This window comes from Dendrobates tinctorius, unplaced genomic scaffold (genome assembly GCF_039654945.1).
Source record: "Dendrobates tinctorius isolate UK_male_01 unplaced genomic scaffold, ASM3965494v1 ptg000265l, whole genome shotgun sequence".
NCBI lineage: Eukaryota > Metazoa > Chordata > Amphibia > Anura > Dendrobatidae > Dendrobates > Dendrobates tinctorius.
In genome coordinates, this window is record NW_027361932.1 from 6356537 (window position 1) to 6381659 (window position 25123).

General features: G+C 43.5%; 1 protein-coding gene across 3 annotated transcripts in view; it reads left to right on the forward strand.

The window, feature by feature from the left end:
* TRMT2A (tRNA methyltransferase 2 homolog A) overlaps window positions 1–11640 on the forward strand; it is a 54733-nt gene extending 43093 nt beyond the window's left edge. For all 3 annotated transcript variants that reach the window (XM_073559045.1, XM_073559043.1, XM_073559044.1), the window contains exons 11-12: window positions 9616–9712; window positions 11201–11640. In XM_073559045.1, coding sequence (XP_073415146.1) covers window positions 9616–9712; window positions 11201–11444 — 341 coding nt within the window. In that variant the 3' untranslated portion in view covers window positions 11445–11640. The remainder of the gene's footprint in view (window positions 1–9615; window positions 9713–11200) is intronic.
* Window positions 11641–25123: the final 13483 nt, after the last annotated feature.

The window sequence follows — 25123 nt, forward strand, 5'->3', positions numbered from 1 at the left end:
GTTGGCAGAACTGAAGAGGGTAATGATATTAGAGAAAACAGAAGCAGAGAGTGACAAAGACAATAAGATGACAAAATTCTTCAAGAAGTGGAAAGACTTTATTATACAGCAGTTCTCTAGAGGTGATATTCATAGACTGGTCTCACCTTTCCGCAATACAACCTGGTATAATCTAGAAGACCTGCAAGGCACATTGGGAGGTTTGAGGTTGAGAGATGATCCACATTAATGAGTTGGTAGATGGGGAAGTGGAGGCTGAGATACATCGCGATATGTACTGATTATTATCGATCCAGAAAAGCATAATTTGACTGAATTAGTGGGAAGGGGGGAAAGGAGTGTTATTCTCGTCTATGACCAAAGTTATAAGTGGTACTGTCATATGTATACCAAGTTGACATGTGAGGACCTACTCTGAGATGTACCATTATTGTTTGATTTTAGTGTTTCCTGTATGTGAAAACCCCAAAAAAAGATTTAAAAAAACAAAAAAAAACCTGTTTACAGGGGACTGGCAGAAAAGTCTCTGTGCAATCTGTATTCTGAAGACTATTAGTGAGGACACCCTTGATTTTGTATTAAAGGTCTGTCCTCAGGGCAGAGGTGGAAGGCTCCCTGAAATCTCTATTGAAAAAAGGGAAAAGGAAGTCCAGGGAAGGCTCTTCTGAATCTGACATTTCCCCGTTATCAGAGGGGGAATGTCAGAGTGAATCTTCATCGGTCAGTGACATAGGGGATAAACCATGCTTCCCAGTGGAAGATACGGACAGACTAGTCAAAGCGGTTAAAACAACAATGGACTTAAAAAAGGAGAAGATGGCTAAAACCCCAGAAGACGTGATGTTCAGGGGGGGTAGAGCAAAGAAAGAAGTGTTCCTTCCCTGGTAATAGTAAAATCCAGGCCCTTATTAATAGGGAATGGAAAAGACCTGAAAAATCTGATGCCTTATCCTTATCTTCTAAAAGGAGATATTCCTTTGAAGAGAAGTGTTCTGACTCATGGATATGTAGAACGTATGGTGCCTGGATAGACCTCTCTTTCTGGGCCCTTTCCGTATCGACCTGTACTCACGTTCATACCGATTAATCAGACAGCTTAACTCAGCCACGATCTCATGTAAGAAGACTCCAGGAAAAGAGGGATGCTTTAACTGAAATTCTTGTATTATGATGAAAGCAGCAGGTAAAAAGGAATATTCTTCAGAGGACATGTAAGAAGATGCATACAGATGGAGGGACGATCACAAAATGGAGAATAAGGGAGGGAACAAACATACATCACAGGACTACAGGGAGAGAGTTGGGACAAAATACAGAGAAAGGCAAACTTCTGCCTAGCAACAAGGATACAACACAAGCAATGCAAATATTAAATGATTTCCCAAGTCGTGGGACATGACACTCCCCGTCTGAAATCCTTGGATTTCACGATGTCCGTAACTCTTCGAAGTCGTTCGAACGTGAAAAACAAGAGAAAAGAAAAACATGCATGCAATAATAAACAACAAACATTTTTAAAGTCCAACTCGTTGTTGACCCGTAGATCACACCGGAAGATAAGTCCAAGTCTATTAAACCCATCTTCGGATTGGGGAAGCCGCAAACATGCCAACTCTTCCACCAACCCAGCAATCCAATGGCAATGTTCAAAGTTCAATCCAATGGAAAATGTCAATGTTCAATAAAACTGGGGGATGAGGAGGTATGCTCCCCGCCGTGAGCAACGTCCAGGAGCAATGTTCAGTTCATGTGACGCCCTCCTTTGGTAGAAGCAGCACGAGATCAGTGACCGGACGGAAGAAGGTTCGGGTAGAGCCCCCTTTTGTCACCTTAACTTCTGTCTTACGAGTCTTTCCGTCCTCGCTGGGCATGACCTTGGTGATAAGACCCATTGGCCAGTCGTTACGATGAGCCTCTTTGTCTTTTAAGAGAACAAGGTCTCCGTAGAAGGTAAAGGAATCAATTGCAATGTCCATTTCGTCTCTTACAACTTCAGCAATTTCTACTGCCAGTACTGCAGCGCAAAGTTCGAGTCTGGGTACAGAGTGTGCAGGCTTCGGGGTTAATTTGGCCTTACCCAGGATGAAACCACAATGCACCTTATTAGCTTCTAAGGTCTTCAGATAAGCTACTGCGGCTATGGCTTCTGTAGATGCATCACAGAAAATATGAACTTCTCTTCTGATTGCAGCCAAAGATGATCTTGGAGAATAACAACATGGGACTTGGAGTTGCTCTAAGAACTTCAATGACTTCTTCCATGTCTCCCACCTTTGCTGTTTCTGAGTCGTCAGCGGGGTGTCCCAATCGGTGTTCTCGGCAGTGAGTTGTCTTAACAGTATCTTGCCTTGAATAGTGATGGATGCTACAAACCCGAGATGATCGTAGATGCTGTTTATGACAGATAGGACTCCTCGTTTGGTAAAGGGTTTGTCACAGGGCGACACTTGGAAGGTGAAGGTGTCCTGTTTGATATCCCACAGTAGACCAAGGCTGCGCTGTGTGGGAGGAACATCAGAACCTAGGTTGAGGTCCTTTAGGTTCGTGGCATGGTCCTCAGATGGAAACGCGCTCATTACCTCTTGACTGTTAGAGATGATCTTGTGGAGTCTGAGGTTTGATGTGGATAGCATTTCCTGTGTCCTGGAGAGTAGGTCAATTGCCTCTTCACTTGTGGGCAAGGACTTGAGCCCGTCGTCTACGTAGAAGTTCTTCTCTACGAATTGACGAGCATCGGATCCGTACTCTCTCTCACCTTCCTGGGCTGTCCGTCTCAGTCCGTAGATCGCCACAGCAGGTGAAGGACTGTTGCCGAAGACATGGACCTTCATCCGGTAGTCTATGACTTGATTGTTGACATTGTTGTCTTTGTGCCATAGGAACCTAAGATAGTTTCTGCTGTCTTCCTTCATGATGAAGCAATGAAACATCTGCTGGATGTCGGCCATTATAGCAACAGGTTCTTGTCTGAAGCGGATCAATACTCCAAGGAGGCTGTTGTTCAGGTTGGGTCCAGTTAGTAGCAGGTTGTTGAGAGAGAGGCCTTCATACTGAGCACTGGAGTCAAACACCACTCTGATCTGGTTAGGCTTGCGAGGATGATAGACACCAAAGGATGGAAGGTACCAACATTCTTCTCCTTCCTTCAGTGGTGGCGCAGGTTCAGCATGGTCTTTGTCAAAGATGTTCTGCATAAAGTCAATGAAATGCTTCTCCATCTCTGGTTTCCTCTTTAGGGTACATTTTAAGGATGAGAACCTTGCAGTTGCTTGCTGCAGGTTGTTTGGCACCCTCGCTCTTGGGAAACGAAAGGGTAAAGGAGCTACCCAACTGTTGGAGTCATCTTGAACAAATTCTTTGTCCATAACCTTTATGAATTCTTTATCTTCCCTTGTGGGTGCTAACTTGTTGTCTTCACTTGTAGAATCGAACACTGTTGACCCGAGGTTTTCGTCCCAGGGCTGGAGCATGTTCATGTTGTTGAAGGATTCCTGTTGCCTCTTGGTGTTGCTCACTTTCTCTTTCACCCAGTAATGATGTGGGCATGGCTGAAAATGAGTGCTGCGACCATTTGGCAAGATGTGTGTTTTGTAAGAGGAGATGTTATTGGGTCTCTTCATCTTGTGTATGCAAACATCGCCTATAATTACCCAGCCTAGATCAAAGCGTTGGGCAAATGGTGCGTCGTGTGGTCCGTTAATTTGCTGACGTACCTTGTGCAGCCGGAGAATGTCTCTGCCAAGCAGAATCAGGATATCTGCGCTGTTGTTGAGGGCTGGTATTTTGTTTGCTATCCCCTTGAGATGTGGGTGATGAAGAGCAGCCTCTGGCGTTGGGATCTCTTCTCGATTGGATGGAATCTGGTTGCACTCGACAAGTGTGGGTAAGGGTATCTCTACGGTGTTGTCGAGGGATGTCGCTATAAGACCACTGGCCCTTCTCCCAGAGACCTCTGTAACACCGCTGCAGGTACTTAAGGTGTAAGGGTAAGCATTTCCCTTTAAGTTAAACATATCAAAGAGTTCTGACCTTGCAAGTGATCGGTTGCTCTGATCATCCAAGAGGACGTACACCTTCATGGCTTTCTCTGGGTAACCGTAGGGATATACGTTCACCAGGCAAATCTTCGCACAGGACTTGTCCCAGAGACCTTCTCCGCAGACTTCTGTGCATGAAGAAGATATTGTGGTATGACTTGCAGTTTGAGCTGCGTCCTCCCCGCCATGGCTCGTGGTGGGGGAAGGAGTACGTGTAGAGTCAGGACGGTATGGGTGGAGTGCTTGTACGTGATCCTCACTGTCACACTCCATACACTTAATTGTAGTTTTACAGTCTTTAGCAAGGTGTTCAGTAGAAGCACAACATCTGTAGCATACCCCGAACTTCTTTAGAAGTTCCTTGCATTCTTGGAGCGGTTTCTTCCTGAAGCTGATGCACTTTTTTAAGGGATGTGGCTTCTTGTGGATGGGACACTCACGATTTGGGTTCTCTATCTTTTCACCCTTGTTGTTCTTGCCTGGGGCTGATGTTGGTAAGGGAAGAATATCCGTCTTCTTCACTGAAACTGGACTCCTGCGGTTTCTGTCATTCGAGCGTGTGCTCACGTATTTAGAATTAGGTGAAGCTGGGCCGCTGGATTCTCCGTAGGAAAAGCTTGGGTCGTTCTTACGCTCTGCAATGTCTTTTATAAACTCACAGAAGTAGGAGAACGGAGGAAATGACACTTGATGGTCTTTCTTGTATTTTGACCCTATTGCAGTCCACTTCTCTTGTACATTGTATGGTAGCTTGGAGATAATGGGGTTTACTCCACGAGCAGTGTCCAGGTAGCTGAGGCCAGGTAGGTGGGTGTCTGCCTTGGCCAGCTGGAGCTCTAACAGCAGGTCACTGAGCTCTAGGAACTTTGAACTGTCCTTGCTTGATATCTTTGGAAAACTCTGTAGTCGCTTGAACAGTGCATCCTCTATGGCTTCTGGACTGCCAAAGTTTCTCTCTAGTCTTTCCCTTGCAGCCATGAGACCAGCCGTTGGATTACTGATATGTACAGACCTGAGTCTCTTGACACGCTCTGTGGATTGTGGTCCTAACCATCTGATCAGCAGGTCCAGCTCTTCCGCAGCAGTGATGCCGAGGTCACTAGTTACGGATCTAAAGGCACTTTTCCAACCTCTGTAATTTTCAGGTTGGTCGTCGAACCTTGTGAGACCGGTTTTAGTAAGTTCACGGCGAATCATGTACCTTGCGAAGTCGGACATGTCTGTTCTTTTTGACTTAGGATGCACAATTGTAGGCTGAGCGGTGTTGTACATAGGGGTGGAGACGTCTTGGCCTTGAAACATGGGGAAGTATGGAGTGGCATATGCATTTAGTCCAGCAACTGGTTTGGTGGGTATAGTTTCTGCTACCTGCGGAGGTGGCACTGTGCGGTTGTCGAGGGTATAATGACCTGCCGGCATATTGGGTTGCATGTAGGTATTAGCCTGTGGATTTTGGTGAGATGCAGGGTTTTGGCGCATACTGGAATATGAAGGAAGTTCAAGTTTGGGAGCATTGTACTGACCATGAATGCAGGATTCTGTAAGTGGATCGGCATCCTGGTACTCTGGAGAAGCGTCAACACCATCAGGAGTGTTGGTGATGATCTGCGGTTCGCCATCTTGGCTTAGCACGTAGTCTCTTGTGCGTTCAATAGGGTCTTCTGCCTCCATTTCACACAAACTGACGCTGTCTCTTTGACTCCCACTGATAGCCTGCTCGAGTACCTTTAATTCTGCCATGGCTGTTGCATGCTCACATTCCTTCGCTAGAGCTTCCATGCGTGCCGCTTCAGCGTCCATTTCTGCTCTATTTTGTGCAGCAGCTGCATCCATTTCTGCTCTCTTTTGTGCAGCAGCTGCATCCATTTCTGCTCTCTTTTGTGCAAAGGCAGCTTGTACCTTAGTAGTTTCAGCCTTAGCACATGCTCTTATAAGCTGCTCAGTAAGAGTAGAATATTTTGATAAACTTGACCTAGATGAACGTTTTGAGTGCTTACACGATTTGGATGAGCGAGTTGATGCATCTGGTGTTCGTGCGATTCTAGCCTCTATCTTGGCTTTAATGTCACGTACAGTGCAGTCTCTTTCAGAATTAAGCTGCTGGAAACCTTGCAATTCGTTTAAAGTCTCTGGGAGATTCAGTTTCTTCAGGAGAATAATGTATTGGTCACTCTTCTGCATATACATTTGGTATGCTGTGCATAATTGTTCTACGACTCCCTCTGGTGGTAACTCATGAGAAGCAGGCCTTGATGCAGTGTCTATATGACTCAGCACTTTCTTCCATACTGAAGACACATCACTATATAATTCACATTTTGCAGTCTCTAAATTCTCCATGACTTTCCATGTGGGTTTGACTGTACGTTTTCCCCTTTCGCTAGATGGTGGATGGGGGTCTGGGTCTCTTTCCTGTGCTTGTAAGTCTGGTAGGGACATTGTATTCCTTGCTTCAGACATGATTAGATTGCAGGCAGGAAGAGTGGATGATGAGGGTTATACTTCTCACTGTTCAGCAACAGGAAATACACAGAGACTGCACAGAGTTGATACTTTGTATCTAATGCTGGAGCAGCTGCAGGGTCTTGCGTAATGATGGGAGTTATATTCCTCTCTGTTCAGCTGCAGTGTGGCTTCTATGCACGCTGGGGTCTGGCTGGAACTGGGTTACAGTCTATCTGGAAAATGTCCTTTTCCACTGAGATTCAGCACAGACCTTGAGTTACTGTCTCTGAAGGCAGGTTATTCCTTTTTACTGTTCTGACTCATGGATATGTAGAACGTATGGTGCCTGGATAGACCTCTCTTTCTGGGCCCTTTCCGTATCGACCTGTACTCGCGTTCATACCGATTAATCAGACAGCTTAACTCAGCCACGATCTCATGTAAGAAGACTCCAGGAAAAGAGGGATGCTTTAACTGAAATTCTTGTATTATGATGAAAGCAGCAGGTAAAAAGGAATATTCTTCAGAGGACATGTAAGAAGATGCATACAGATGGAGGGACGATCACAAAATGGAGAATAAGGGAGGGAACAAACATACATCACAGGACTACAGGGAGAGAGTTGGGACAAAATACAGAGAAAGGCAAACTTCTGCCTAGCAACAAGGATACTACACAAGCAATGCAAATATTAAATGATTTCCCAAGTCGTGGGACATGACAAGAAGGATTCCGAGATATGGGACAAAGTCCCTAGGATTGACAGAGCTGTGTCAAAAGTCCTCAAAAAGATCGACTTTACCCTTTGAGGATTCTGGGGTGCTAAGAGTCCCACTGGATAAAAAAAGGAGATGGACATCTGAGACACACTTGGGAAGCCGTGGCGGGGGTAAATTGAGACCGGCTATTGCTGGAACCTGTACCACCCTTTCCTTAATGATTTGGCTGCAAAAAGTAGAAGAGCAGCTAAAGGATAAAACACCAAGAGATAAGATTCTGGCTAACCTACCATTATTGCAAGGAGCAACAGCATTTATAGCGGGTTCCTCTGCAGACTGTGTAAGACTAGCGGCTAGATCCGCAGGCTTGACGAATGCGGCTATATGGGCCTTGTGGCTTAAAGGCTGTCCAGGAGATCTCCAGCCTAATAATAGACTGTGTGCTATCCCATGCGATGGCAAAACCTTGCTTGGTAAGAACTTAGACGAGATCTTGGAAAAAGCTGGAGATAAGAAGAGCTTTCCCATTTTTTTTCACAAGAGGCAAGAAAGAGTTCCTTTCGGAGGGAAAGATTTAATAGAGTAGAGAGAAGAAAGTGGGTATCCAAGAGTAGGAAGGAGTGCAGTTTTATGTTCAGAGGTCTCTCTTCAGGGACCTAAAAATCCTCTCAATGATGAAAAATTACAGGTAGGGGGGAAGGCTTTCCCTCTACAGCCAGGCCTGGGAGAACATTTCTTCCGACAGGTGGATTCTGGACATAATAATAAAATAGGTGTAAAAATACATTTTTATCAATTGCCCCATTAGACCTTTTATAGTGACACCCCCCATGAGGTCATCACAGGAACAGAATAGAGCAAAAAACCTGACCAGCACATCCATACAGTATGAATAGGTGCCTACTGCAATGAATACATAACTGGCAAAAAGGAGAACGCAGCAGCACTCTGTAGAGACCAATATTTATGCAAACACCAAATCTATCATAATTGCCGAGTAAACTGTAATAAAAAGTAAAAAAAAAATTAAAAAAATTATTTACAAAAATGAAGGTTCTTAGCACATAAATTGGCCAATTCATGTGAGCCCATTAATAGTCAATAATTCAGACAGTAGTCTGATTCTGGGCCTACGGAATTTATGGCTGGCATATTTACCATATATACTCGTGTATAAGCCGAACCCCCTAATTTTGCCACAAAAAACTGGGAAAACTTATTGACTCGTGTATAAGCCTAGGGTGTAAAATGCAGCAGCTACTGGTAAATTTCAAAAATGAAAATAGATACCAATAAAAGTAAAATTAATTGAGACATCAGTAGGTTAAATGTTTTTGAATATCCATATTGAATCAGGAGCCACATATAATGCTCCATACAGTTGATGATGGGCCCCATAAGATGTTCCATACAAAATACACCCCATATAATGCTGCACAAGGTTAATAATGACCCTATAACATGCGCCATAGAATAATATGCCCCATATAATGCTCCATAAAGGTTAAGGCCCCATAAGATGATCCATAGATTATTCCCCCATAAGATTCTCCATAGATTATGCCCCCATAAAATGCTCCATAGATTATGCCCCCATAAAATGCTCCATAGATTATGCCCTCATATGCTGCTCCATAGATTATGCCCCCATATGCTGCCCCATAGAATATGCCCCCAGATGCTGCTGCTGCTGCAAAAATGCCATACTCTCCTCTCCTGCTCAGGACCCGGCACCTGAGCTATTCACCTGTCCGGGGTCCATCGCTGCACACTGCTGTCAGTGACTGTTCAGCCAGCAGAGGGCGCGGCGCGCACTAACCACGTCACTGCGCCCCCTGCTGGCTAAACGTCATGGACACAGGAAGCAACACACAGCGGTGAGCAGCGATGGCCTGGGGACAGGTGAATATCGCTATACTTGCCCCCTCCCTCCTAGTGCGGTCTCTGCAGCCCCGCTTCTCCACTGTCTCCCTTCCTGCCTTCAGCGTTCACATGATACCTTGGATAAGAGGGGGCTGCAGAGACCGCTCCGGGGGGGGGAGTATGATCTCTGACATCCCCGCTCCCCCGCCGACCCCCAGGTATATGACTCTTGTATAAGCCGAGAGGGGGGACTTTCAGCCCCAAAAAATGGGCTGAAAATCTCATCTTATACACGAGTACATACGGTAAGAAGAAATGCTGTGTAGTCACATAGTAAGCAACCATTTATTTGGTGACGAAACCCAGTGGTAATGCTCTTCCTTAGTTCGTCTGTGCATGTGGCTCTTCACGAGGCCTTCTGATTCATTCAGAATTGGGGTTGACCTTAGTAAAACTTGTTTAATAATAGCTGATCAAGACACAATAAAGTAAACGTATCTAATGTAACATAATGATGACAAAATATTGTGCAACATTAATATATTTTCAGATTCCAAAGTAATTATTGCAATCCGAAAAGCTGAACATCTGAAACGTCTTATCTACGTCTCCTGCAATCCAAAGGCTGCCCTGAACAATTTTGTAGAGTAAGTTATGCAATTGACATATGCAAATTTATAACATTAATTGTAGTGATGAGTGGGAGCCTAATATGTTAAACCTACATTTTCCAGCCAAATGAGGCTGAAGAGCTCTTGGCATGTGCAAGATTTTTCAAGCCTTTGTCACTCAGGCTCTATTCTCCACCCAGCGCCGTCTTCTCTTTTGATTGACCGCTTCTTTGAAGTCACACAGCCAAGGACCTGTTAATCAAGCAGAAGGCAGCACTGAGCACGGATTAGATCCGGAGTTACTAAGGCTTGGGAAGAGCTTCCACATGCCAAAAGCACTTCAGTCTTGCTTGCATATTGATTAAAACATTGATTTTTCAGGAACAGAGGAATGGACCATTTAGGTGGACTTGTCTTTGTAATAGCTACATACACATTCTAAACATTTTTTGGGGTGAAATCCTGCTGACAGATACCCTTTAAGTTTAATGTTTTAGATTAGCAATATATGCAGAAGACCCCTTTTGTATATTGCATGTACACTAAAGCACCATGTATTAGAATAGGAGCAGTATATCAACTGTTTGTAATATATAATTAGGAAAGATTAAGTAGCTGATTTTCTATAATGCAGTAGAAGAGGTGTATTTTCCCCTGCTATTGGCTATTAATGTAAAGATGATGCTTTTCAAATTGAAGATATCCGGAGCAAGTTTTGTACTGGTATTGAGGTAACAAGGAAAATCACACCATAACCTACTTGGATGGGCTTCATTCAAGATTAATTTGACAAGACAAATATACATTAAAAGTGCATGTAAAAATGCACAAGCAGCTCCTAAATACAGTACTGTATATGCCGTTCTGCAAAACTAGCATTTCTAAAAAGCGGGCAACACCACCACTCCTATAGCAATGTTTTCTCAATGGGGTATGTGATGGCCCAGTTTTACCACTTCAGATAAGCTTCATATATATGGTTGAATATTTGAAAGGGCTTTATGTAATACAAGGTTGAGATCACCAGCAGACGTATGCGTTAAAGAAGCACTCCTGTTTGTTTATTTATTTGCTGAACGTGAGTAAATGTGTGTCCTGTAAGCACAATGAAATACTTACTGATCACTGTCTCCTCTGGTTTCCAGCGCTGCTCCGGTCCTCTTCTAACCCATGTGACAGCAAATCCAAATTTCCAGGTCACACAGCGGTCTGTGTAAGCCAGAAGTTGCTTTCACAATCTAAGTCTATGGAGCTGTAACTGACTACTTCCAGCTCACACATAAACCTCCGTGTGATCTAGCAAATGGGAATTGCAGTCACGTAAGTGAGAAGAGGACCGGAGCAGCGCTGGAAACCAGGGAAGGCTGTGATCAGTAAGTATTTGATTGCAATAGTATAGTGTGCAAATTTAGCAAATAAAATTAATAGGAGTGCTTCAATAGAAAGTTGTCATAGACATGCAATTAGCTTATGTGAATATCATACATAATAATGTCCTCTACCTGTATTGTTTTTCCTTTTTAGTCTTTGTCGAGCTCCATCAAATCGTGTAAAAGGTCGTGCATTCAGACCCATCAGAGCCATGGCTGTGGACCTCTTTCCTCAAACTCCACATTGTGAACTGCTAATTCTTTTTGAGAGAGTAGAGTATACAGAGAGTGCCAGTACTATCACCCCAGAAACTAATCGTGAACATACAGCGGATAGTCAGCAAGATTGCAATGAAGAAAAAGAGGGCAGTGCTGACCCTGAAGCAATAAATGCCTAGCTCTTCTCATACTACAGTCACTTTTTCTTTTTCTTTTTTTTTTAACCATTAAGGCTACGTTCCCACAATGAGCATTTGGTGCGTTTTTGATGTTGTAGAATTTCTGCACCTCTTTAGATTGGGTTACTTGCATTTTATTATTACATATTTTGTCTGATTTGCCATGCTTTTAAATAAAGCAGCTTTGTTATTACTACTTCCTGTTTTTTGTTTTTTTGTTTTTTGCTTTGACAGCTTTATTGGTATGCTTGGGTGTGGATTACATGCGTTTACACCTCAGAAACGCACTAAAAATGCATGTACGTTTACCTGTGGAATTTCCGCACCTAATGCGAGTCTATGGGGAAATTCCGCACAGAAAACTGCGTACCTGCAAGAGAAATTGACATACTGTGGATTGGAAGCATGCACCTCAGGTCAGTTTACGCAGCGTTGAAAGCACAGTGGGCGTGAGATTTCTATAAATCCCATCCACTTTGCTGGAATTGTAAGACGCTGTGTTTTTGATACAGTAAAAGAAAAACATGCTGCGTTAACGCATCAAAGATCATTGTGGGAACATAGCCTATCATTGACATGATATTAAGAGTTTAAGATGCATGGCAAACTTCTCTACTACAGTCACTACCATAAAATGTATTTTTAATAAGTTCCTAAGTAAGTATTGCAAACAAAATCTTCAGAGCAGAAACCATATTTTTAATCCATCATACCCTATACCAAGTGGTGAGGGGGCTACAGTAGCCTAGGACGCTCTTACAGCACATAAACACACAAGGAGAAGAAAAAGACCACGGAACTTCTCAAATAAAATATCAAGATTTATTAAAAATACATATAAAAGACAACAATACAAATAGTAATAATCAAATTGGAGACAAAGCTGAATGGTTGATATCACAGGTGTAACACACAGGGTCCACCTTTATTTTAATGGAAGGGAGGAGGAGACCATAGCAGATTAAAGATAAGTGCAAGTGCAGCCAATCTGTGGGTGTTCCCATATAAATACCCACAGATTGGCTGCACTTGCACTTATAAATACGAGTCTGAATGAAGACATAAACACTCACTGTCTGATGTTCACATAATATAGGGTAAATGGTAAAAAGTAACAAAATATGTAAAATGTTGAGCAAAAGAAACAGTGAATGGTAAAGTCAACACCAGAGTATCATATACAAACAAGGCTGCATGCATTGGGTCCTAAAGTGGAGAGTATCGGTAAGGGCAGCTTTTAGCGCATTCAGGAAAAAAGTTTGTTCCCTTAAAGTGACATACACCTTTTTACTAATTGTTTTTAAATGATACTCTGGTGTTGACTTTATCATTCACTGTCTCTATTGCTCAATATTTTACATATTTTGTTACTTTTTGACTTTTACCTTATATAATACAATCATCAGACAGTGAGTGTTTTTGTCTTCATTCAGACTCGTATCTATATGGGAACACCCACAGATTGGCTGCACTTGCTTTAATCTGTTGCTATTTTCTGCTCCTCCCTTCCACTAAAATTTAGGTGGACTCTGTGTGTTACACCTGTGATATTATTTGGGACTTTCTGTGCTCTTTTGTTTCTTCTTTTTTTGTGTGTCTAAGTAAGTATAGCGTAGGTTTTTTTTTTTTTCTTCATACTACATGTATTGTGGACAGAACAATACTTACACTATGAAGTTTGACTATTTCAGAATAAATCTATACTTGTGTTAAAAGTCCAGAATAGATGATTACTGATTCATTGGTTTATAACGTGTAGAACCGCAGCTATATATGTAAGTGTAATGTAGGAGGTCTCCTAATACAGTGGGGCAAAAAAGTATTTAGTCAGTCAGCAATAGTGCAAGTTCCACCACTTAAAAAGATGAGAGGCGTCTGTAATTTACATCATAGGTAGACCTCAACTATGGGAGACAAACTGAGAAAAAAAAATCCAGAAAATCACATTGTCTGTTTTTTTTTCATTTTATTTGCATATTATGGTGGAAAATAAGTATTTGGTCAGAAACAAAATTTCATCTCAATACTTTGTGATATATCCTTTGTTGGCAATGACAGAGGTCAAACGTTTTCTGTAAGTCTTCACAAGGTTGCCACACACTGTTGTTGGTATGTTGGCCCATTCCTCCATGCAGATCTCCTCTAGAGCAGTGATGTTTTTGGCTTTTCGCTTGGCAACACGGACTTTCAACTCCAAAGGTTTTCTATAGGGTTGAGATCTGGAGACTGGCTAGGCCACTCCAGGACCTTGAAATGCTTCTTACGAAGCCACTCCTTCGTTGCCCTGGCGGTGTGCTTTGGTTCATTGTCATGTTGAAAGACCCAGCCATGTTTCATCTTCAATGCCCTTGCTGATGGAAGGAGGTTTTCACTCAAAATCTCACGATACATGGCCCCATTCATTCTTTCATGTACCCGGATCAGTCGTCCTGGCCCCTTTGCAGAGAAACAGCCCCAAAGCATGATGTTTCCACCACCATGCTTTACAGTAGGTATGGTGTTTGATGGATGCAACTCAGTATTCTTTTTCCTCCAAACACGACAAGTTGTGTTTCTACCAAACAGTTCCAGTTTGGTTTCATCAGACCATAGGACATTCTCCCCAAACTCCTCTGGATCATCCAAATGCTCTCTAGCAAACTTCAGACGGGCCCGGACATGTACAGGCTTAAGCAGTGGGACACGTCTGGCACTGCAGGATCTGAGTCCATGGTGGCGTAGTGTGTTACTTATGGTAGGCCTTGTTACATTGGTCCCAGCTCTCTGCAGTTCATTCACTAGGTCCCCCCGCGTGGTTCTGGGATTTTTGCTCACCGTTCTTGTGATCATTCTGACCCCACGGGGTGGGATTTTGTGTGGAGCACCAGATCGAGGGAGATTATCAGTGGTCTTGTATGTCTTCCATTTTCTAATTATTGCTCCCACAGTTGATTTCTTCACTCCAAGCTGGTTGGCTATTGCAGATTCAGTCTTCCCAGCCTGGTGCAGGGCTACAATTTTGTTTCTGGTGTCCTTTGACAGCTCTTTGGTCTTCACCATAGTGGAGTTTGGAGTCAGACTGTTTGAGGGTGTGCACAGGTGTCTTTTTATACTGATAACAAGTTTAAACAGGTGCCATTACTACAGGTAATGAGTGGAGGAAAGAGGAGACTCTTAAAGAAGAAGTTACAGGTCTGTGAGAGCCAGAAATCTTGATTGCTTGTTTCTGACCAAATACTTATTTTCCACCATAATATGCAAATAAAATGAAAAAAAACAGACAATGTGATTTTCTGGATTTTTTTTTCTCAGTTTGTCTCCCATAGTTGAGGTCTACCTATGATGTAAATTACAGACGCCTCTCATCTTTTTAAGTGGTGGAACTTGCACTATTGCTGACTGACTAAATACTTTTTTGCCCCACTGTATGTGCTGGTGCATAAAGGTAACCTTTCATTAGAGTTATACTGCCTGAACCTTTATGGCATTTTAGAGAAACGTATTTTGAATAGCTGGCCGGGATTCCTAGCAAGAGACCGGACTAGTCTGATGTGGGGCCCCAGCTGCCTTCTCCACCACCAAAGCGCAAGTTGATAGGGAGAGATTTGCTAATCAAGTGGAGGGGCAGCAGGGGATGTCTTTGGTCAGTTCTCTGTCTAGACTCCCCAGCCTGCATTCTCTAAAATTCTGCATCATTGCATAGTAAAAAAAAAAAAACAAAAAAAAAACATGGGTGCAGTTGCAGAGCCACACTGTTTGTGGCCCGTGGTTCAGGCAGCATAAATTTAAAGATGGATATACGTTTAAAGGGAACCTATTTTTCTTTTCCAAAAATAAACACCTTTCTGTTTGCATATAGACTTGGTACAAATGGGTTTCCAGCTAAACAATATAAATGAGCTCCTTCTTTCGCCTATTTTAAAATCATCAGGTAGTGATAGATAATACCCGTGTAACATACAGCAATTTAGGTGCTAGAGATCTGAGAGTGCCATAGAAATTACTGGCCACATTGTCATTTGGTGGTGGGCAATATTTGATACTGGTCTTAATCATTCACGTGAATGCATTACCTAGTCGCAAGTAGAACTTTCCCTCCATTATGGCACTTGCCTGTATTAATTGTTCTCTGTTGTCTATTGTCAGTAAAATCCACAGAACCAAAATCTTTGCTGGTTGGCAATGGGCTATTTTTATGACCTACCAATCATTAGGTCACAAAACAATGAGTACATTCAACCTCAAATGCTGACCTTTGCAGAGAACTAGGGTTAAATGAACTTGGCATTACAGCACAAAATACATTAGACTTTATTTGAAGAAAAAAAAAAAAAAAACAACTATGGGCCATATGCCCTTCCCAAATGCTCACACTAAAATGGCAGGGCTCACCATGCAATTATCGGGTGAGATGGCATATTTTCCCTGTCTAAAAAAAAAATGAGAAAAACGTTTAGGCTAAAGAAAAAGCATCATATTGGAATGGGGACCTCACAAGTGTCACCACAGGAGGTGACTTATTCAGGGTTTCAACCAACAAATGAGGGTTTGCTCGTTTCCTTATAATTTCAGTTGCTTTTGATTGATTAAAATGTACTTGGTGCATGGGATAACCCCTTTTAAAAGGAACACTGGCTACACTACCTGAACATTGCATGGAGAGGAAGCCATCACCAAGATGCCACCATATTCCTAAGAAGGTAGGTGGTCAAACGACCTGCAGCAAGATTTAAGTTGGCACAGTAAATTTTTTTTACCAAAATGGTGAAGGTCTCCATGCCTGAACTAAGACCTACACCTCTTTTTGGATCAGTAAAGTCACCTACAATATACTAAAAAAAAAAAAAAAAAAAAACACAAGCCACTGATGTTTTAGGATTCTGTTTTTGGAAGCAATGAAACACAGCTTGAATTACATTGGCTCGTATTTCTGCCAATGGATCAGGGGTATGTGTGGAGGAGGAAGAATAATGAAACATATGCTGAAAAGAACATGCTACACTGCATCATATCAGTGGAACGGTGATGCTCTGTGGCTTCTTTGCTTTATCTGGCACTGGAATGCTGCAGCATGTGGAGAGCAATGTGAATTTAAATCAAACATCAGAGAATCCTAGGAGAAAACAATGTTACTTCTGGTTGTAGGCTGAGGCTTGGGTGGCAAATAGTTCTTGGAGATTGTGGAGTGGCCATTACTGGTGTCTGACTTGAACCTTATAGAAAATCCTTGGTGAGATTTGAAGGTGGTTGCAAGAATAAGATGCACCAAATTCATTGAGAAGCCACATTCCCCTTAGTGAATTTGGGGCATCTTTTTAGTGGTGTGCGCCTCGCCCTAAGGCTATGTGCACACGCTGCGGTGTTGGCCCTGCGGAACCACAGCAGTTCCGCAGACATGGTACAGTGCCATGTAACCTTACGGGTTTTCAAAACCGCAGTGCTCACGCTGCGGTTTTGCTGCGGTTTATAAACCGCAGCATGTCAATTGTTTCTGCAGATTCCGCTGCGGTTTCACACCTTTAACATAGTAGAGGTGTGAAACCGCAGGCCAAAACCGCAGGTCACTTTACCTGCGGTTCCGCGGGGAAAAACCCGCAGGTGATTCTGCAGTGTGTGCACATAGCCTCAATGTTACTCCAGGCAAGCATTCCTTCCCCAGCTCTCCCCCCTTTGGCGAAGGCAGCCAAAAGTATTTCTTTAGTGCAACTTCACATTGTGCAGACATTTTGTGACTTTACACTAGAATTATGGAGTAAAACCGTTAGAATACACTTTAAATTGGAGCCTTTGTGATGTATTTGTTTGGAGAAACCACTTGTTATATATTTGTTGCATTGAGCTATAAATTTACTGGATAATAACAATCTGCATCAAGTTTGTAATATTTTGCTAAAAACTAATTTGGAAAGGGGATTGAATTTTAGTTTAATCAGATTTTATTGGTTATACATAACAAAACATAACATTAATAATAATAATAAATTTTATTTCTATAGCGCCAACATATTCCGCAGCACTTTACATTTCAGAGGGGACTTGTACAGACAATAGACATTACAGCATAACACTAATCACATAGATTACAACAAATACCAAGAGGAATGAGGGCCCTGCTTGCAAGCTTACAATCTATGAGGAAAAAAAGGTAGACACGAAAGGTGGGTGGTAACAGTTGCCCTGATTGTATGGACCAGCCATAATGTTAAGTGTGTATCAGTACAGACACAGAGGGCTAATGGAGGCATAAAGCATGTGGGAACATGATGCGAGGAACCTTGTTATGGTAAAACTTTTGGCTGTGCCACACAGGGATAGATTAGGTTAATACGTTGAGTTGATAGGCCAGTCTGAATAAATGCGTTTTCAGGGCACACTTAAAATTGTGGGGATTGGGGACTACTCGTATTGACCTGGGAAGTGCATTCCAAAGAATTGGCGCAGCACGTGTAAAGTCTTGGAGATGGGAGTGGGAGGTTCTGATTATTGAGGATGCTAACCTCAGGTCATCAGCAGAACAGAGGGCGCGGGTGGGGTGGTATACTGAAACAAGGGAGGAGATGTAGGGTGGTGCTGAGCCATGGAGGGCTTTGTGGGTGAGGGTAATAAGTTTATACTGAATTCTGGAGTGGATGGGTAGCATTAAAACCCAAATTTCCATTTGGGCCACGCAGGGCCTCATTGCATACAATAACCAGAGAATTATAATAACGCTCTTGTATATCCAAGTTGATCACAGATGCATTTAAGATTACACATTATACTATTTTCTCTGTATTATGTTAAAGATATATCAAGTAGAGAAAAAAAAAAGGACAAATGGAAAACATACCCACAACATTGATGAAAATCGCTACTTAGGGATATATACATTCTATTAGATATAAAAGTAGGAAGAAAGAGGAGGAGAAGAAGAAAAAGATCATACAAGGGATAAGACAAACGAAGGACAGGGTGGAGAGGAGTAAGGAGGGGTGGTGGAAATTTTTAGTCCATATTTCCCCTATTCGGAAGGACAAATACCAGTGATCAAACAAGCGTCTAGGAGGGGTGATCAAATCAATTATTTCACAGTATTTTGAAGTCTTTTCTCGTCAGAAAAATAAGGAAAAGAATGGCGTGAGTTCCTAAAGAGAATCCAGGGTTGCCACAACCGAACAAACTTTGTGTTGTCTCCTGAGGCTTCTGCTGATAGATCTTCCATATGACAAATATACGAAATTTTGTCCTGCCATTCTGACATAGATGGAGTGACTGATGTCCACCAGTGTCTGGGTATTATTGTACATGCTTCTGCCAAGCAGAATCTCAAAAGACTATGTTTCTGTGTACCTATAGGGCCTGGGAGCATAGATAAGATGGCAATCTGAGCGGAGGGAATGATTCTCTCCCCTGAGAGCTTACCATGTGTTAAATACCCCATGCCAAAAAGGTCTGATTTGGTCGCAATCCCACCAAATGTGCAACATCGTTCACCACTCTGTTCCACAATGCCAACACACATCCGGCACCGAAGGGAAGCTGACATGCAACTTTGTTGGGACCTGATAACATCTTGTCAAGATCTTGTAATTCCTTTCCTGAATGTACCCGGCCCCCGATATCTTGTGCGTAAACAAATATGCTTTCTGTATATCCTCCTCCGAAAAGGTAGTATCCATTTCGGTTTCCTATGCATGCACAAATCCAGGATCCACTGAACAGAGTGAATGGCTTAATAGTCTACATTAGAGATGAGCGACTTTGCCTTTTTTCGGGTCGAGTCGGGTTTCATGAAACCCGACTTTCACAAAAGTCGGGTCGAACGAATTCGGCCGATTTTTGTGAAAAGTCGAAGGCCGACTGAAACACGAAACCCAATGTAAGTCAATGGTGAAGAAAAGTCGGCAGTGAGTGGAGGTCAGGAAACACACCTACAGTGCCCATTTTAATGCCGAAAACATCAATTCTTATTACTTAAGCTTGTCAACCTTAATTTACTTTATAATAATAGTTAGGCATTGAAAACTGGGGGTTATTTGGCTAAAGTGGGGGGGGGGGGTAGTGCTGGCTCCAGATTTTCATGGGCCCAGGGCCAAAGAGTGTTACTGGGCTCCTTTAACACGTGACACAATTCATGATCCTTTGACACGGCAGAGAAATAGCGGTACAGTACAATGAAAAATACTTCAATTCTTACATCACATGACTGATATCCATTTTAAATTCTCCAATAGCTCCAAAAACAGACAGTATATTTCTCCATACAGTATTATGGCCACCGCATAGTGCGCCATACAGAGTAATGAGGCCCATATATTTCTCCATACAGAATCATTGGTCCCATATAATGTTCGATACAGTATATGATGAGCTACACATAATGCTACAGTATATGTTGGTCCCCATGGATGAAGCTCCATTATGGGCCCAAATAATGCTCCATATATAATGGGCCCCATTTCTAATGCTCCAGTGTATAATGGGCCCTGTAAATGCAGCTCCAGTGACTGATGTCCACCTTTGGAATGCTCCAGTGTATGTTGGGCCCCAGATATCATTCTCCAGAGAATCGTGCTCCCCAAAAATTGCTCCCAACCTTTAAAACAATTAAATAAGTCTCACTAGGGAATCCCTGTACTAGTCTGGACTCCTCGTCGTCCCCATCTTCCCTCTCTCTGCACTTGGTCTGTTTAGGCAAAGGGTGTACAGACGTCATGTCATCGTGCTCTTTGACCAGAATGTCACTGTCACGCGGAAGACGTCACGGCGGAGGAGCAAGGAGAGGTAAGTATTTAAACTTTGTAAGTGCTGCGATCCTTACCAAGCAGGGGGGGCCCACTCGGTGACGGCACTGGCACAGGGCCCCTCATAGCTACGGCGGTGTGTCTGACCCCTCCCACCCACCGGCAGAGACACTTTTGCGTACTACGAGGGGCCCTGTGCCAGTGCCGTCGCCCATGAGTAAGCCCCCCCACCTGCTCAAGGAACCTGCACTTTCATCTGCACCTTCCTCTTTGTCACCGTGTAAGGTGGTATAGTACAGTCATGGCCAAAAGTTTAGAGAATGACACATATATTATATTTTCACATGATCTGCTGCCCTCTGGTTTTTATGTGTGTTTGTCAGATGTTTTTATCACATACAGAAATATAATTGCAATCATATTATGAGTAACAAAAGGTTATATTGACAGAATGAGTTAATGCAGCAAGTCAATATTTGCAGTGTTGACCCTTCTTCTTCAGGACCTCAGCAATTCTCCCTGGCATGCTCTCAATCAACTTCTGGATCAAATCCTGACTGATAGCAGTCCATTCTTGCAAAATCAATGCTTTTATTTTGTCTGAATTTGAAGGTTTTTTGTTTGTCCACCCGTCTCTTGATGATTGACCACAAGTTCTCAATGGGATTAAGATCTGGGGAGTTTCCAGGCCATGGTCCCAAAATCTCTATGTTTTGTTCCCTGAGCCATTTAGTTATCACCTTTGCTTTATGGCAAGGTGCTCCATCATGTTGAAAAAGGCATTGTTGATCGCCAAACTGCTCTTGGACGGTTGGGAGAAGTTGCTCTTGGAGGACATTCTCGTACCATTCTTTATTCATGGCTGTGTTTTTAGGCAAGACTGAGAGAGAGCCCATTCCCTTGGCTGAGAAGCAACCCCACACATGAATGGTTTCAGGATGCTTGACAGTTGGCATGAGACAAGACTGGTGGTAGCGCTCACCTGGTCTTCTCCGAATAAGCCGTTTTCCAGATGTCCCAAACAATCGAAAAGGGGATTCATCAGAGAAAATGACTTTACCCCAGTCCTCAGCAGTCCACTCCCTGTACCTCTTGCAGAATATCAGTCTGTCCATGATGTTTTTTCTGGAGAGAAGTGGCTTCTTTGCTGCCCTCCTTGAGACCAGGCCTTGCTCCAAGAGTCTCCGCCTCACAGTGCGTGCAGATGCACTCACACCTGCCTGCTGCCATTCCTGAGCAAGCTCTGCACTGCTGGTAGCCCGATCCCGCAGCTGAAACACTTTTAAGAGACGGTCCTGGCGCTTGCTGATCTTTCTTGGGCGCCCTGGAGCCTTTTTGGCAGCAAGGGAACCTCTCCTTGAAGTTCTTGATGATGCGATAGATTGTTGACTGAGGTGCAATCTTTCTAGCTGCGATACTCTTCCCTGTTAGGCCATTTTTGTGCAGTGCAATGATGACTGCACGTGTTTCTTTAGAGATAACCATGGTTAACAGAAGAGAAACAATGATGCCAAGCACCAGCCTCCTTTCAAAGTGTCCAGTGGTGTCATTCTTACTTAATCATGACAGATTGATCTCCAGCCCTGTCCTCATCAACACCCACACCTGTGTTAATGGAGCAATCACTGAAATGATGTTAGCTGGTCCTTTTAAGGCAGGGCTGCAATGATGTTGAAATGTGTTTTGGGGGATAAAGTTAATTTTCTAGGCAAATATTGACTTTGCAAGTAATTGCTGTTAAGCTGATCACTCTTTATAACATTCTGGAGTATATGCAAATTGCCATTAGAAAAAATGAAGCAGTAGACTTTGTAAAAATTAATATTCGTGTCATTCTCTAAACTTTTGGCCATGACTGTATGTGGGAAGGGGAACCTGAGTTTCATCAGGGTCAGATTCTGGCTGTGTAGAGTGCGAGGGGAATGTGGTCTGGGTCAATGTTCCAGCAGAATCATCTAGCATTGGCTGGGCATCTGTGCACTTGTGGCGCCCCAAGGAGTACGTTCGCCACAGTGGCATTACCTTCCTCCTAGGGAGTGTGATGTCATGCTTATGAGCAACGAAGGATCTCTCTAACAGGTAAACCGATCAGGCGGCGTTATTCCCACGAGTCACGACCCTCCAAACAGCGTCCATGAAGGCAAAGTGCTTGGTTTCCGGGGCCAGTATGGTTGCAAAGCTGAACCTTAAAGGAATGTCCAGAAGGGCACCACCAGGAGTGGAGCCTGTGGCTTAATTGGACTCAACACAGGCAACCTCAACCATCCAGCCACAGAAAAGATGCACACATTGCAAGCTTAATTCCGTTAACGAACGAGACTCCATCATGCCCCCGCGGTCCGCGTCCAGCTTACTAGAGGGACACGTGAGGCTCTGGCACACGAGATCGGCCAATAACAGGTCTGTCATGCCCTTACATGTCCGTGGCTGCATGCGCGCTACACTGAAAGGACCAGCGTGTGTCGCTTACAGGTGCAGATAACCCGCTGAACACCGTTAGTGATGGGGATCTGGTATTCCAATTCTTCCCTGCGAACGAGGATTTCCCAGTGAGTGCAGGTCAACCGGAATTCCAGAAAAAGGGAAAAAATTAAGTGTCCAAACCAGAGGTGCTGTAGCTTGCTTAACAGCTGGGCTCTTCTGCTGAGTAGCACACAGTTCTTACCTAAACAGGCGGCATAGCTTGGTTCACGGGTGGCCAACTCTGCTAGTAGCATACATAGTTACTAGGCCCAAAGTATTAAGTGGTGTAAATGCAGTAAAAAACTGGTTCTTTAATAAACAGGTGGCATAGCTCGGTTCACGGGTGTGCTCCTCTGCTGAGTAGCAGACACAGTTAGTAGGCCCAAAAGTATTTTCATGACAATATGCGCTAAAAAATTATTAGAAGCACACACGGTGTAGCTCCTTCACAGGTGTACTACACCGCTGGCTACCAGACACCGCTACTATGCCGTGAAACTGTCTATTATCTTTGAAAACTATCATTAATGTGAAAATAAAGTTGCGCTTTTGTTTAACGAAACTTTCTCGAACGGAAACTCAAACATCCGAATTTTGATCAAAGTGTTGTAGTTCGATGAACGGATCTAACACCGCCCAAAACAGCTAGAATTTGAACTTGGCTAACAGTTCCACTCAAACACCACTCATCTGTAATCAGGAGGCAGACTCAGATGGTCTCAGACACAGTATGGATTCGACAAGATTGCAGAAAGTTGAGAAAGGGTACAGTATCACCTGATTAAAGGTATATATAGCATAGTTTACACATTAAAAATCTATGTCTATAGATCAGGAGGCAGACTCAGATGGTATCAGGCCCAGTATGGATTAGACCAGATTGTACAAAGTAGAGAAAGGGTACAGTATCACTGGATAGCAGGTATATATAGAATAGTTTAAACATTTAAAATCTTGTTCTCAGTATGGATTAGACAACAAACTAAAAAGTAGAAAAAAGGAAATGTATTTAAAGTGTACACCAGTATACACTTTTGGTGGTATTTTTAAATCATCATATATATTTCTGTCTCAGTAAGACAGTCCAGACTCTCCGCAATAGGAAATGAGATGCATAAAAGTACAGACATAAAGTCTAGTGATTGCAGAAATGTAGGAATTACTAATCATGGGGAAAACTCCCTGGAGAATTCTCAGAGGCGATGCTGACCCTCAATTACTTTGTGTGTGGAGACAGCGAAAACAGTTCTTTGTGAAGAAAGGGTTGCTGTATCGCAGTACCGTTGATCCCATCACCGTTACTCATCTCCATCAAATTTTGATCACAGGGAGAAATGTAGACATGGTGCTCACTGTCTATCATGATCTGTCACGTAACTTTGGAGTGCAAAAGACAGAAGCCACAGGCCGTAGGCGATTCTATTGGATTGGCATGAGAGGGCACATTTAAAAATGTGCGCAGGAAGGTCACACGTCTGTGAGTAGGAAAATAGTGACAGCTGATGATAAACCACCACTGCATCTCATTGTGAGTCGACGTCCATAAGAAATGGAAGCCATTGATCATCTGAAGCTAGAGCCCGGCCAGCAGGACAGGACATAGCTACGTCTTAACCATCATCTATCAGTTCACCAAATTTGTAGTGGCAGTCCCAGTGAAGGATTTGACAGGCCAGACTACACAGCGGAGGAGCAGGGAGAGGTAAACATTGCAATGCTGGGGCCCTGCCCAAGCAAGGGGGCCCACTCGTGGGCGTCAGTACTGGCAATGGGCCCCTCATAGTACGCCGGTGTGTCTGAAAGCCGGTGTGCACCCCCACCATCAGAGACACTTGATTGCACTATGAGGCACCCTGTGCCAGTGCAGGCGCCCCAGAGTCGGGCCACCCACCTGTCCAGGGCAACGGCACTCGCACGGTTGTGTGCGCTAGGTGTTGACCCCAGCCATGGGGGTGGGAAGGCAGCCCAGTTAGGGAGGTTTACAAAATGGCATATGTTGATGTTGGACATTCAGCTCCTGCAAAAGGCGAAATTGAGCAAGTCCGAGGAAGAGGAGGACAAAAGCAAGCCATTTTTCTGGCAACCTATGTGTCATCAGGGGAAGGTGGGAGAAAATCCTTGGAAACGGATGCATGGTTCATTTTAATGAAGGTTAGATCATCATCATTTTGGGTCGACAGACGGGTCCTTTTTCCTGTCAGGATTGATCCAGCAGCACTGAAGACTCTTTCCGATAGCACACTAGCAGCTGGGCAAGCGAGCTCCTGTAAAGCATATTGTGCCAATTCAGGCCAGGTGTCCAGTTTAGCGGCCCAATAGTCAAAGGGGAATGACCTGTGAGGGAGAACATTGATATGGGACGAGAAGTAGTTTGTAACCATAGTTGACCACTGCTGTCTGCTGTCACTTTCAATCGATGCAGTATTACCAGTCGTGTGAGTGGGACTTGAAAAATCAGTCCACAACATGGTCATGAAACCCCTGTCTCCAACACCACTTCTGATGTGTGCACCA